This window comes from Equus asinus, chromosome 24 (assembly GCF_041296235.1).
Source record: "Equus asinus isolate D_3611 breed Donkey chromosome 24, EquAss-T2T_v2, whole genome shotgun sequence".
NCBI lineage: Eukaryota > Metazoa > Chordata > Mammalia > Perissodactyla > Equidae > Equus > Equus asinus.
The window spans coordinates 22,869,168-22,884,026 of NC_091813.1; the positions used below are offsets into that span (position 1 = coordinate 22,869,168).

Consider the following 14,859-nt stretch of genomic DNA (forward strand, 5'->3'; position numbering starts at 1 on the left):
TAAATAAAAAATGAATTATTTCTCTTTAAAAGATCTGGAGTAAAATGAACAAAATGTTAAAATTTGTTAAAGCTGACTGATGAGTACAAAAGCATTTATTGTTTTCTATATTTTTCTATATGTTTGAAATACTTCAAGATAAATTCCAAGTCTTTCATTTCTTGTTCTTTAAAAAATTTGTGAAGATAGCAAACGTCTAAAGAGTTTGTAGTCAAGTTGACAACACTGTGAATGTGAAAGACTGAAGGCATGTGATTTCCTTGTATTTGTCCCATCTTGCTCCATTTCCTTTGTTTTGTGTCAGATTTTGCTAATATTGGATAGGATGAAGAACTTTGAACTGGAGGTTAAAATAATTCAGTTAGAGTTTCAACTACACAAGTAAATAGCTCCGTTACTCAACTTTTTTAATGTTTCCTAATATATAAAGCGGAAGCAATTCTTATGTTTGAAAGATCAAATAAGATAATGTTATTTGAGAGTACCTGATAAGTCCTAAAGTTCTGAATGTATTGCAAGGTGCTATTTTTTTAAAGAGAAAGAAAGACATACTTTTTTGTATGTGACTAACTACAACCACATTCCTAACTTTTTCAGGCCACTCGACCAGATATGATCAGGATCTTGTCAGCAGCCCTTCATGTAGTACTAAGGAGGGATATGTCCCTGAACCGAAGACTTTATGCATGGCTTCTTGGTAGGTGTTTGATGTGGTTGGTCTTAGCTGGGAAAAGATGGAGAGGAATTTGCCATACTTAAATATTATCAGGTTGTGTGTATGTCCTAAATGAAGAAACTAAAATTTTGCTTAAATGGACAATAAAAATAGAAACAGTATTGTATATTGCATGAAGAAATTTAATAAACTTCTTAGTCAAAGAAGCTATTTTAATCCATGGGTCATGTTCCCTTTGACAAGATTTCCTCCCCCCCTTATAAATTGAGGTGGTTATTCTATAAGTATGTAAACAAAGAAGGATAAATTAATAAAATAATGAAATAATTTCTAAAACTTGGAAGTCATCAAAGGAATCAGACTAGTGTTACTGTCCCACACGTGGTTCCAGTCTCCCACTCAGGCAGTAAAACATTGTGTACACTTTGTTCTTCCATGCTTTTTGTGAGTGTTTGGCCTGTCTTCACAACTCCTCACCACCTGGAGTGAGAGTGGACAATGTAACTTACCTTGGATTTTCTGAATCTTCATTTATTTCGCTGTTCATAAGATTGAAAAAAAAAAGATAATTCTGGAAGAATACTATGATACTCACTTACATATTGAATTGGTTTCCCTTTATTAAACTATCTAAAATGATCTCTCTTGCTGACATTGATTGGGCTACTAATTGGTAAGTGTTTAGTGCTGTTTTTGAGATATTTGCTGTTTTGGTATTTAGTAAACAACAGTTTTGGGAATTCCATTTTAATTTATTTTGTAATTTGTTTTCATGGAGGTTTTGATAACAACGGTGCTATCATAGGACCCAGAAGCACAAGACACAGTAACCCTGAAGAACATGCCACTTACTATTTCACTACGTTTTCAAAAGAATTGTTGGTTCAGGTAATGAATACTTTCATTTTATTTTTTGGTTAACTCCCTGACCACTAGAGTTACTCAACAAGTGTTAAGACAAGGTCCTGCCTTAATTGAATTGATTCACAGTTGAAGGGGTAGAGACACGACTCACAAACTTGCTAAGAATGACTATAACAAGCAAATGACTACTGTAAAGCGAATAAGCATAAGCTAGAATCACTTCTCTGTAAGTCCAGAGACTTCTTTTTTTACTTTGTTTTCACGACTTTATTAAAACATAGTTGCTGGGGCTGGCCCCGTGGCCGAGCGGTTAAGTTCGCGCGCTCCACTGCAGGCGGCCCAGTGTTTCGTTGGTTCGAATCCTGGGCGCGGACATGACACTGCTCATCAAACCACGCTGAGGCAGCGTCCCACATGCCACAACTAGAAGGACCCACATCGAAGAATATACAACTGTGTACCGGGGGGCTTTGGGGAGAAAAAGGAAAAAATAAAATCTTTAAAAAAAAAAAAAAAAAAAAAACATAGTTGCAGCTTCTCACCTGTCTGCCCTATGAAAGTTGGAGCTTTTCCAAAAACAAGCCAGGACCTATGTTATTTCCTCCCAGGGAAATGTGGGTTGCAACAGGAATCTAAATGTGATAAAACTACTATTGTAATGGAAATGTTAAAATGATCTATAGGTTTATGTCATATTATTTTTACTTCAATTATATTTGTTGAAGATATCTGAAAATAATCTGAGAAAATACGTAGTATGTGAAGCATTTTAAAATGAGTCAGATTACAAGAATGTAGTTAGTTTTGAGTCACTAATGGGGAAATAATTGTATACTAGCAGATATTACCATGAAGTGGCATAGTTTGGGGCATATGGATGTTCTGCTTAGAAATATTTTTATCTTTTGGGCAAACAAATAACTCATGAATTTGTTTTTCTAGATATTCTTTAACTTTTCCACTTTTTTTCTAGAGAAAATGTAAGCATTTTTCCTTCTCTCAAGACGAATGAGTATAATTTTTTTTCCCCCTAGCAGAGGGAAAAAGCCAACTTCAGTGAAAGAGCTTCAGAAAAGCAGTGGGGAATGTAAATCTCCATTACATATGGTTGTATTTAAAAATATTTCTTTTAGAAAAAAATCTTTGAATTTGTTTATTTAAATGACTAGTGTACTTTTTCTTTTTTAAAGGCAATGGTGGGGATCTTACAAGTGAATGGATTTGGAGAAGAGAGCACTTTAATGCAGGATCTAAAACCTTTTCGTATTTTAATCAGTTTACTGGACAAACCTGAGCTAGGTAATATATACTTCCTAGAGCATACATAAGGTCATATGTGGTTGTTTTGTATTGTTTCATGATAAAAATAAAACAAAGTCATTACTTAGAAAAATTGCTATATTTTGAGGCCTTTAAGTACATGTTTTCAATGATTTCTTACCTAAAAATGACTCTAGGATATTAAGAAAATACAGATGTACATCCAACTGGTATGTTGTCATATATCAACCCTGTACTGTGTTTGTAGCAGAGGAGTCATTTTAAAGATACTATCTAAACTCTTCCTAATCCTGACTAAGTTACTAAAATTGAAACATTTGTGATCTGTCAGGGCTGTCTTATAGTTTCACAGAATTCAAGGACTTGAGCAAAATATTTGGCTTATATCCCTCAACTTCCTTCCCCATATCCCATTTGTTTTGTATGTTTTCCCTTTCTTCATTGTATATTTCTTATATATTAGACCTAGTGGGAAGTTAGTTATGGCACCTGGGACAGAAATTAAGAAAAACCATAAATATTAGCAACAGTAAAATAATAAAGTATATAATTTTATTAAATTATATGCAGATGTTTTAGCAAATATGCTTGTCTCACCAACTCTTAAATATGAAAAATTTTAAATATAAAAATAACTTGAGTTGTATCAATGGCTTTGAGAATTTATTTTAGCTATTATGTGATAATAAATGAAGCTCAGGCACTTTTTGAAGGAGGTTGGCATCTATTACAGCAATAAACAGAAAATAAAGTTTAATAAATAATTTAATAAAAAACAGTAATAAAGGTTAGCCTCGTGCATTTCTGTATTTAAATTAACAGTAGTAATAATATTGGTAGCATTTGTTGAATGCTCATATATCCTGGGAGCTATGCTACCCACCTTACAAGTACTCTTCCTAACCCTGACAACAGTCCTGTAAGTTTATTACTATCCTCCTTCTAGATGAGGAAACTGAAGCTCAAAGAAGTCAAATATCTTCTCCAAGGTGAAAGAGCTATGAACTGGCAAAACCAATTTCTCTGATTTTGTAATTTCTAGTATGTCAACCTATAGTTAAATAAACTTTTGTTCAGTTATTTACTGTTAGCTTGTCAAAATGTGAAGGTTAGCTTCAGGAAAAAAAAACACTTTTTAAAAAATACTTGTTTTAAAGCATTCTGTAATTGGGCTGATTTTCAGATAATCATGATTTGTCAATGCTAATTATTATCTTCAATGTGTATATTAATTTTAGGACCTGTAATTCTAGAAGATGTCCTAATCGAAGTGTTTAGAACATTATATTCTCAATGTAAAGCAGAACTGGACCTTCAGATGGAACCAGCCTTCAGCAAGGATCATGCTCAGCTAAGCAGGTGGATTACCAAAAAATTAAGCCCGTCGCAAAGGTGTCCTCATTTATTAATATTCATAAAGTGGACACTACTCTATGAAGTTTGTGTTCTGAAGGAGTAAACTGATTTAAAATATCACTGTATTTTGGTAATATGAGCTCTCATCATTGATTGCACTGATCTTTCAAACAGGCATTTACAGCATGACTGCTGTATGGTAGAACCACCACAGCCCAGGGTTGGTTCTCAGTCTCACCAGTTTCAAAAATGAGATTTTAGCAGTTAGTGTAAAAATATAGTTTCCAGGGAGTTTATTCACACCCACCAAACTCACAAGAGATTAACTACACCTTGTCAGTTAATGGGAGTTGTACCTTGCTTGGTAACTAGGCTTGGTTGTTTGCATGGGGTAGTGCCTCTTCATGACTTGACACTCAGGCAACCAAATCATGGAAAAAGACTTGAACGCAGAGTTAAGTGAATCAAAGGGCACCGAGTGTTTTTTGAAGAAATTTTTTTTCAAATTATGGTTATTTCTTCTCTCAGATATATATAAATATATATACTTTTTGAATGCCTGGGACAAGTCATATAAAATTAGCATATCCTATTCTCTAAGGCAGCAATAAGATACATGTTGACCAAGTCGTAATTTTTCATTTCTTCTCTATTTTAAGCAGCCCACCTCTTTTCCAGTCTTATCTGTCATAATATGACAAAGGTTCCAACACTACAATTTCTTTTATATAGCTTTCTTTTCATTAATGTCTCTTTGGTGAGACTTTGGAGAAAATGTACTTTTATATGTTAAAATATTTTAAGGTACGTTTTTGGTTTTTTGGTGAGGAAGGTCGGCCCTTGGCTAACATCTGTTGCTAATCTCCCTCTTTTTTCCTGAGGAAGATTGTTGCTGAACTAACATCTGTGACAATCTTCCTCTATTTTGTATGTGGGATGCTGCCACAGCATGGCTTGATGAGCAGTATATAGGTCTGCTCCAGGAATCTGAACCCATGAACACCAGGCTACCAAGGTGGAGCACACAAACTTAACCACTACGACATCAGGCCATCCCCTTAAGACTGTTTTTGATTTCTGATAAATATGGTCCCCTGTAATTTTTGTTTGAGGAGTTAATAGTGACTAACCTGATACTCTATTTCATTCTGTACTCTGCCTGATAATTTATATTGCCTCGTAGAGGTATTTAATTAGTCTCTTGTGCTCTAACTTGCTATTGCATTGACAGTACCACATTATTTTTAAAAACAAGTGGGTTTTTTTTTTTATTTCGCTGAGGAAGATTCACCCTGAGCTAACATCTGTGGCAGTCTTCCTCCATTTTTTAGCATGTGGGCCACCAGCACAGCATGGCTACTAACAGAGCAGTGTAGGTCCACACCTGGGAACTGAACCTAGGCTGCCAAAGCAGAGCATGCTGAACTTAACCACTAGGCCACCAGTGCTGGCCCTAGAACCAGTGTTTTTAATTGTTAGGAAAGATGGCAGGAGATGGTAGATAGATGGGTAGTTAATAGGCTAATGGATTCCCACTTGAAATAATAAAGTTATTTTTCCCTGATGGAACTTCAATAATAATGGCTATTTATAGTGTTAGCTCTTTTTGTTGTTTTTGGTTTTCAGGCTAAGAATAATTTGATTGAAACTCACCAAAATAAACTTAACCTTTCTTAAGCAAATCCTGAAGAGCACAGGAAATCAGACAAAATTATTTCACAGTCAAGGCTGTCAAAATCATATGACTACTCAGTTTATATGTGCAAGGGAAACAAAAGAATTTAATGCCACATGAACAGTCAGGCACTCAAAATAGTTCAAAAAGAATTTGTTCTTTTGCCAGAAGCACAGCTGTTTCTTCTTAAGTGGGGCTCATTTCTGATCTTGGTCATACATTTGAGTTGTGAACACTCAAATTTGAAAAATAACTACACATAAAATAATAGAGTGACAGTAGATAAAAATTATTTGTTGCATTTTTCTCACTAGCAAGTTTTCTAGCAACTACTTAGGAATGTATACTGCCCTAAATAGCATTGCACTCACATTTAAAGTTGAAAAAAATAAATGTTAATATTTATTAGTTTTTGTTTTTCTTTTCCTTTTTTAGTAAATTAAGGGAAAATAAGAAAACAGCAGAGCTGATTAAAACTGCCAACCTTCTTTTTAACTCCTTTGAGCCTTATTATATGTGGGATTACGTTGCACGTTGGTTTGAAGAGTGTTGTAGGTATGTTAAACTGTTTCATTCATTTTAATTTAATAGCATCCAGAGCCAGCTTTTGCCTTTTATGTGTTTTTTTAAGTTCTTGACTCTAAGGAAAAGAATGTTCTTTTATACCTTCTACTACTGACAACTATTAATTATTGAATAGTCATAATCTGGTTCTATCATGTCACTTTAGAATGTGGAATCATTGCTCATATAATCTCATATGAATTGCAAAGGAGTTTAGAGATGAGTTATTCAGTCACCAGCATGGATAAAAGATTTTCCCTATAATAAGCCGGTTTTTCTTTGTTGTAGAGAAAATAGCAAATTTTGGGCTGCTGACTCAACACACTTTCCCAAAGTGATTTCCTCTTTGAATAACAAGAAATCCCTTGGTCACTCTTGTGTTTTTAAAGCCATTAAACCAGCCCATATTGTTCCTGGTGAGTGATGAAAGCCCTTCACCCCTTAGGACATAAAGCTTAAAAAATGCTAGGAAAACCCAGGAAAACTAGTGAACCTGAGTGGAATCTCTATCTGGATTCCAGACCAAATCCTTTCAGAACGAAATTAACCTCTCAAGTCTCTGGAGCATGTAGTCAAAAAGTAAGCGTTTGCAATCTCAGAATTACAAGTCTTTTAAAAATATAAATGCTGATGTGCTATGTTAATCTTTTAACGATTTAGAAAGTTGCTTGCTTACTCACTCAGCAGATACTGAGCACCTAGTTGAAAAGCACTGTGTGAGGCATATAAACAGTCCCTATTTTCAGAGACTTTATGGTGAGAACAAGTAAGACATGCACATGTGTATTCCTAGTATTAAATTAAAAGTTATAAATTCCTTAATAGAAAGATTAAAATGTGGTAGGAATATATAGGAATTATGAGTATATTTTTGCTACCTAGCCCTCATTTCTACATTCATAGACACACACATCCATCCTTCTTTAGCCAACTCGGACTGTTACTTGAACACAGATTAACTTTCCTGCTGCTGAGCCTTCACTCATGCTATTTCTTCTGAAATAGTCTTCGCCTTGCCCATCTGGTAAGGTCCTAAACAGAGTTCACCCACCTTTCCTTAACCTTCCATGACTCCCTCAAGTCTCTCATTAGAATCATCTTCTCCTATACGGTCACATTGTTACATTTATTTGTCTATATGCTTATATTTCTTGCTGGTTGGGGACTATATCATAGTCTTACTTAACTTTGTGTCTTCAGAGTGTAGGGCAATGTATGGTCATAGGGTTAATATGATTTCATGTGAATATTTGTTGGAGGAATGATCCTATTACTTGGGTCAGAAGAGGCTTCCTGGAAGAGGTAACATTTGATCTCAAACCTTGAAGGAAGGATGCATTCTGGATATGAGAGAATGAGGTTGGGGAGGATGGCAATCCAGGAGGACAAATTTGTATAAACAAAGGCCCTGAGGTTAGAAATCAAGCAGCAAATAATCCATTTTAAGTAGGAAACGATATCTATAGTGGGAGCAATGGGAAATAAGTCCCCCCAAATGAGACCTATCTACGACACTTAAAGTACAGATTGGGAGTTATAGGGAGAGGTTAAGCTTAGAAATCTCGCTTTGGGAATTTTCCATGTAGAGCTACAGTAGGTCGTGGAGGAAAGGAATGTACTTCATCGGGAACATTACCCTGTGTGTCCCAGTGTTGACTTGACCCTCATTAAGAAGACAATGATGTTGTCACATGTATTCATTTCAGTTGACAGTATACTTGTTAAAGTGGACTTTGTCCTTTTAGGAGGACGCTGCACGCCAGACTTCAGATTGGGCCTGGAGACAGTAGCGAGTCATCTGAGTTACAGCTGACCAGTTTCTGCCTGCTGGTGGATTTTTTATTGGATATAGTTTCTTTGGTAAGATCACCATGGTAAAAAATTATTGAGGAAATCTAACATAGTTTAAATATTTCATGTTGGAGACGAACCTCATCTTCAAATAAATTTCGTCTTTAAAATTAGATTGATTTTCTTTCCCTTTGGCATAGCTTTTTTTCATAAGATTTTCCAAGTGTTTTTTGTCCTCTGACATATATATATATTACATATACAAGTCTTACCTAATATATGGAATATACTTTATAATTGCATGTTATTGAAATCTTAAATGTTTAGTGTATAATGATCTAATGCTGCATTTGTATTTATTAATGATTCTTTCTATTAAATTAAGACTGTTGGAAACTTTTCCCCTTATCTTTTCTCTCAATTCTTTGCTTTCTCATTTTGAAGCCTACTAGAAGTATGAGGGTGCTGTGTCAGGTATGACATTCAGCCTGTTTTGTTTTTAACTGATTGCATTTACGTTTGTTATAATTCCAGTGATGTAGCAGATAAAACTGGGGTTATTTTATAATATATGCTTTGAAGTACATAAATTGAGAATTTGGGAATAGAAGTTTTATGTCATTAATAACAAAATGACCATACAATGTTAAGAGCATGATACATATAAAATATTATAGTTGAGTAAAATTATTTCCTTTTTTGTATAGATTAAATGTAAATAAAATAACATAACTTTTGTATTATACATTGTTTAAGCTTTTCTCATTTCCTTTTTATTTTCAGGAGACTTACATTGAAATCCAGACAGAACACTTGCCCCAGTTGCTGCTCAGGATGGTTTCTGCCCTGACAAGCCATCTCCAGACATTGCACTTGTCTGAACTCACAGATTCACTCAGGCTCTGCTCAAAGATCCTTAGCAAGGTTCAACCTCCACTGTTATCTGCCAGCACAGGAGGTGTGTTGCACTTTCCAAGTGGGCAGAACAACTCAGTCAAAGAATGGGAAGACAAAAAGGTAATGTGAACTATTAATTTTGGTATTACACTAGTTATATTTCTTCAAAGCCAAACAGTTTCTGAGTAAAATCACTTATACATAACCATTTGAATATTAGTGAGTCTTTCCTAGATCCAAATGTTGTGGCAGTAGACCGTCCTGTAGGCTTTTGGCTCTGGTGTAGTTTAACTGTCTGTATCAGCGCTTTCCAATAGAAATATAATGCAAACAAAATACGTAATTTTTAATTTTCTGGTAGCCACATTAAAAAAAGCAAAAAGAAACAGGTGAAAATAATTTTAATTATATTTTATTTAGCCCCATATAGCTAACTTATTATTTCAACATGTAATCAATCTAAAATTGATGTAATATAAAAACATTAGATATTTTACATTCTCTTTTGTACTGTCTGCAAAATTCCGCTCTGTATTTTACACTTACAGCACATCCTCATTCAAACGCTAAATTTTTATCAGAAATACTTGATCTGTATTTAATTTCATAAAATTTACGTTTGAAAAATTAGATTCACATACCCAAGTTGTCCTAAATATACGTAAAGGTTTTCTAATAAGTTACCAATTTTTAAATTTTAATTAAAATTAATTGAAATAAATTTAGTTCCTCTGTCGGATTTCTAAGTGCTCACTAGCCACATGTGGCTAGTAGCTACCATATTGGACAGCAGGTTTGTCATCTAAACTTTACTGGTCCCTTTCATATATACACTAAACTTTTGACATGCGCTTCTTGAAATCCATAATCTTTTTACTCTCCTCAGTCTTCCAGATTCTTAATGCTTACTGTATGATGTTGAATAGAGTTACAGTAATTTTAATGTCTCTCATTAGTAACATACTTAAATACCTATAAAACACCTATGGAAAAATCAATATTCAAAGCTTTCAGGTTTATAATACTAAAATATTTTTAAGCAAATATTAATGAAAACATTCAATGGAATTATATAATTCCATTGAATTTAGACACGGGGCACTGTGTTAAAATGAAGATTTAAACATTTCTAGTGTATAAGATTCATTACTGAAATCCTGTATTTGTATAGCTGCCCCAACTTCTTTTCAGTTGCTTTTTTATCTTTTTCAGCCAGGCACAATATATTATCAGGATGATTTCAGACAACGTTTCCCATCAAGTATTAATCCTAAAACTTTTTTCTTCGTCCTTCTGAATATATTGCTTTTCATATATGAAATGAACATTACTGATCCTTAATCAGTTTCAATATATCCCAGGATCATCCTACATAAAGCAAAACCAGTCTCTCTTAATTTCCTTCCTACCTGCTTATTATTTATATGTGAGATTCTGTTATGCTATTCTGGTATGATATGATTCTGTTGCTGGGAAATTCATTTTGTTGTGTTGTTTTTCCATAATTTATGCCTCTAGAATCTTTTTAAAAGTAAAACTAAAACACGTCTTAACTGCTTTTGAAGCTTTGGTTTTTATTTGAGTGAGATTAATGAGAGTGAGGGAAGGATCTTAGCCTTCTCTCAATAGCATATTCAAATATGTTCATATTTACTATGTTGAAAACATCTGGAGGCATTTATTGATGGTTACAGATAAGATAAATGGGAATATCCATTCATGTTAAATGAAATACAATTAAATAGTATACTTGTTTAAAAAATACAATGATTCATTAACCTTAGAGTATGCTTACCCCTCCACCTTGGGTTTTCTTATATAGTTCCAGGGCATATTTGTTGTTTCCTATTTTTCACTGAAGCACAATGGTATTATCTTTTCTGAGATGTGTGTGTGAAAACTGATCGTATTTGAAATCTGAGGGTACTTTCTGTATTCCTCTTCTGAAAGTATAAGTGAAGGAATGATTCCTTAAAAAATTATAAATCTAATTTTGTCTCTGTGCACTTGGTACATTTTTGTAAAATCGGATATTGGATCTCTATACCCAAATGTCCAAAATATGTAATTCTTTTCTATTTTCAGAAAGACATTTCAGTATAAAATAATTTGAAACATGGTTATATAATAGAGACAATACAGCTAAATATTATAAATATATGCAAGTTTAACTGAATGCATAGCTTGAATTGTAACATAATATTGTCTCTTGTTTTATGATCCTTATATAAAAAAGATCAATACAGAAATAACTTTATAGTATTAAGCTAATGACAATCTTACCATTTAAGTAAGACTTCTTTTTAAAATGTGTTAAGATTTTAGATGATTAACCTTTCAAAAGAGAAAAATTGATAATTAAGTTCAATTCTGATACCTGCCTCTAAACTTTAACATTATAATATGAAAAGATGTCATACTGTTATAGATATAGTGGTATGCTATGGTGAAATGAGCATGAAGTTTAGAATCACCTAATCTGAGCTCTTCTACTAACTACTAAGCTTATTTGCTATAACCTTGGGCACATTTTTTTTTTTTTAACTTCCCTGAGCCTCAGTTTTCTTACCTTTGAAATAGAGAAAACAGCCTCTCTTCATTGAGCACCCACTCTGTATAAAGCACTGGATATCCAGAGGTGAAGTAGGTATTCCCTACCCTTCTCAACCCTTTCTTTTGGAAAGTTGGGAGACACACGTTCAACAAATAATTGCACATTGAATTATAGTTGTGATAAATGTATGAAGGAAAATGTAGCGTGGTGGGAATGTGGAAAATGGGCTGATCTAACCTAGATTAGGGCCTCAGGAAGACTTTCTTGAGGAAGGATTGTTTGAGTGAAGCCCTACAGGAATTGGGGTAGGAGTGAGGCAGAAAGAAGAGAGCGCTTGACAGAGGAAGGAGCGTTCACAAAGGCTCTTAGGCAGAAAGGAACACTATGCAGATAGTGAGGGGGAGTGTGGCTGTTGAGGTAGGCAGGGGCCAGGTCTTACGGAGCCTTTTTCACTGTACTAAGGCTTTTATTCCTTATCTTAGGAGCATTGGGAAGATACTGAAGGTTTGAAAGAGGCAAGTGACATAATCAGATTTGTGTATTAGAAAGATTATTTTGCCTGCAGTGTGGAGTACGGATCTGAGAGACAAAAATGGATGTGGGGAGACCTGCAGTAGTGCAGGTGAGAGGTGGTGGTAATGTGCTAACAAGATGGGAGAGTGAAGACAGAGAGAAATGTATGGTTTAGCCATAGATTTAGGAGGAAAAATCAATTAGCCATAGTAATGGATTGGTAAGGGTAATGAGTGATCACTAACACTTATTGTTTGTTAACTGTCAGGTGCTTTATATAGACTGTCTTAATTCATCCTCATAACAACTGTAAAATATAGGAATTATTATCTTAATTATACAGATGAGGAAACCGAAGTTTGGAGAGGTTAAATAACTTGCCATGCTAGTAAGTGGCAAAGCCTTAGCTGACTCATGGCCAGCACCCAAAACCACCCTGCTGCAGTGAATGGAGGGGAAGTGTGAAGGAGAAGTGGAGAAGGTACAAGAATCACTGCTTAGGTTTCTCTCTTGCTGATTTGATGCATGGTGTATGATTCACTAAAGTAAGGAACATTGGGTGAGACCTCGCTTTGTAGCAGCAGAGAAGTTGGTGTGTATCTTCAGTGATCTTCAATAAGATCTCTTTTTAATGACCTTAGTCAAATTCAAATTATGCTCTGGCCTAATCACCCAAGAAAAGCATGATATATACAACTTTTGTTTACTTAAACTAAGCCAGAAAATATGCTTGATGATTATACTCATCCTATCATTATAGGGAGGGAATGGTTAATCAATTCCAGCTCTACTTCAGTAGCTAGTTCATTTTTTGTTTATATTGTAATTGTCTCTTATCTTCTCCTCTAGATTGCAAACTATTCCTTTTATTCCTACTACCTAACACAGTGTCTGGCATATTATGTGGATTTAGTAACTGTGAAAGCCTGAAAGATTAACAGCAAACATCTAAGTGGTACTTTATATATTGAAGACAGAAATTTCACATTCATGTAGTCCTGAACAGATGACCTATTAGATTTTATATCTGGTTTTTAAAATGTCGTTTTTGTTTTTGTTTTTTACCTTACATGTTTCGTTCCTTGCGTTATTTGGATATTAGGAAAATTACATTGTTTGGACATTAGGAAAGTGGTTTCATGAAGTAGATTGAATAAATTGTTAGTCATTTGAGAACAAGCATATGGATCCTGGAGATTTGTACATACAAATTTTACCCTCAAGAATCTGACCTTATGCTATGCATGTAGTTAATAATAAATACTTAGTGAATGACTTTATATTAATATACTCATTAGAACCATATTCATATTTCCTGTTCATTATCATAGACATATGATTCAATTGTAGAAACTATTTTGAGATTCAACCAAGTATGTACATTAAGTTGTGAATACTCTAATCTAAAACTGACTTCTCTCAAAACATGGCCATTTCTAATTTTTAATTCCCAATATATACATTTAGCTACTCAGCCTTATACTCTTTGTAATCTCTACTAGGTATCATCAGTTTCTCTTGAAAATCCTACTGAAGTGTTTGAAGATGGAGAAAATCCACCTAGTAGTCGATCATCAGAGAGTGGATTCACTGAGTTCATACAGTATCAAGCAGACCGAACTGATGATATTGACAGAGAACTGAGTGAGGGACAGGGGGCAGCTGCCATCCCAATTGGTAGCACATCCTCTGAGACAGAAACAGCCTCCACTGTGGGATCCGAAGAAACTGTCGTCCAGCTCCCTTCCATAGTCACTCAGGGGACAGCACCCCGAAGTGGGAAGACAGCCCAAAAGACTGCAATGCAGTGCTGTTTGGAGTATGTCCAACAGTTTCTCACTAGACTTATCAACCTCTACATCATTCAGAGTAACTCTTTTTCTCAGGCTTTGGCTACAGAGCAGCAAGGGGATCTCAGTCGAGAGCAAGGAGAGACTTCAAAATGGGACAAAGATTCACATGGAGATGTAAAAGAGAGACATATAAATAAACAAAAAACTTCAAAAGAATACCTTTCTGCCTTCCTTGCTGCCTGTCAGCTCTTTTTGGAGTGCTCAAGTTTCCCAGTTTACATTGCTGAGGGGAACCATACCGCAGAGTTACATTCTGAAAAATCAGAGACTGGTAAGGTCATCTCTGTTTTATTTATATTTAAATATTTTCTATGGCATGCTTTTTCTTTTTTAAGAAGCACTCATATTAAATCTGGACTTTTTTTTTCAGCCAGTTAATTTTTAAAAGTGTTACTTTAATTTGTAGATTTTTTTAACAAAATATTGTCATTACGGGGAGATTGAAATGTTAGAAAATTTTGTGATTTTGTTATCTTTCACTTTGCTTGCAAGTAAGTATAAGGTAAGAAAGAAATCAGCTCCTTTCTCTGAAGAAAAGGAATATAACGTTTAGATCTACTGGTTTCCTTTATTATGACTAGTATCATGTGTGTTTACCTTTATTGGAATTTTTATATAAACACACACATAGTACAGTAAACATAATGTTTGATTAATCTACTGTCTTTTAGGACAGGAAAATAGATTGTATAACTTGGCATAAGAAATACATATTAAAAAAGTTTATGAAATTCTCATTGCTGCTTTATTTTCTTAAAGCTACAGGTGAGAAACCATGGTTTTGTTAAAAGATCAAGGCCTAAAGGAATTAAGTAGAGGTGCTTTGTTTTTTGAA

The 14,859-nt window shown here is 34.4% G+C and overlaps 1 protein-coding gene across 16 annotated transcripts in view; it reads left to right on the forward strand.

Moving 5' to 3' along the window:
* DOP1A (DOP1 leucine zipper like protein A) overlaps window positions 1–14,859 on the forward strand; it is a 91,175-nt gene that overhangs the window by 39,151 nt on the left and 37,165 nt on the right. For 8 of the 16 annotated variants that reach the window (XR_011497874.1, XM_070496657.1, XM_070496665.1 and 5 more), the window contains 9 exons: window positions 598–697; window positions 1,455–1,564; window positions 2,731–2,839; window positions 4,060–4,180; window positions 6,288–6,407; window positions 8,162–8,276; window positions 8,652–8,681; window positions 8,991–9,224; window positions 13,674–14,295. Coding sequence is in view for 15 of the 16 variants with exons in the window: in XM_070496657.1 (XP_070352758.1) it covers window positions 598–697; window positions 1,455–1,564; window positions 2,731–2,839; window positions 4,060–4,180; window positions 6,288–6,407; window positions 8,162–8,276; window positions 8,652–8,681; window positions 8,991–9,224; window positions 13,674–14,295 (1,561 nt within the window). In the remaining variant the exon portion in view is untranslated. The remainder of the gene's footprint in view (window positions 1–597; window positions 698–1,454; window positions 1,565–2,730; window positions 2,840–4,059; window positions 4,181–6,287; window positions 6,408–8,161; window positions 8,277–8,651; window positions 8,682–8,990; window positions 9,225–13,673; window positions 14,296–14,859) is intronic. The other 8 variants (XM_014853129.3, XM_044757506.2, XM_044757502.2 and 5 more) reach the window with 3 other exon arrangements.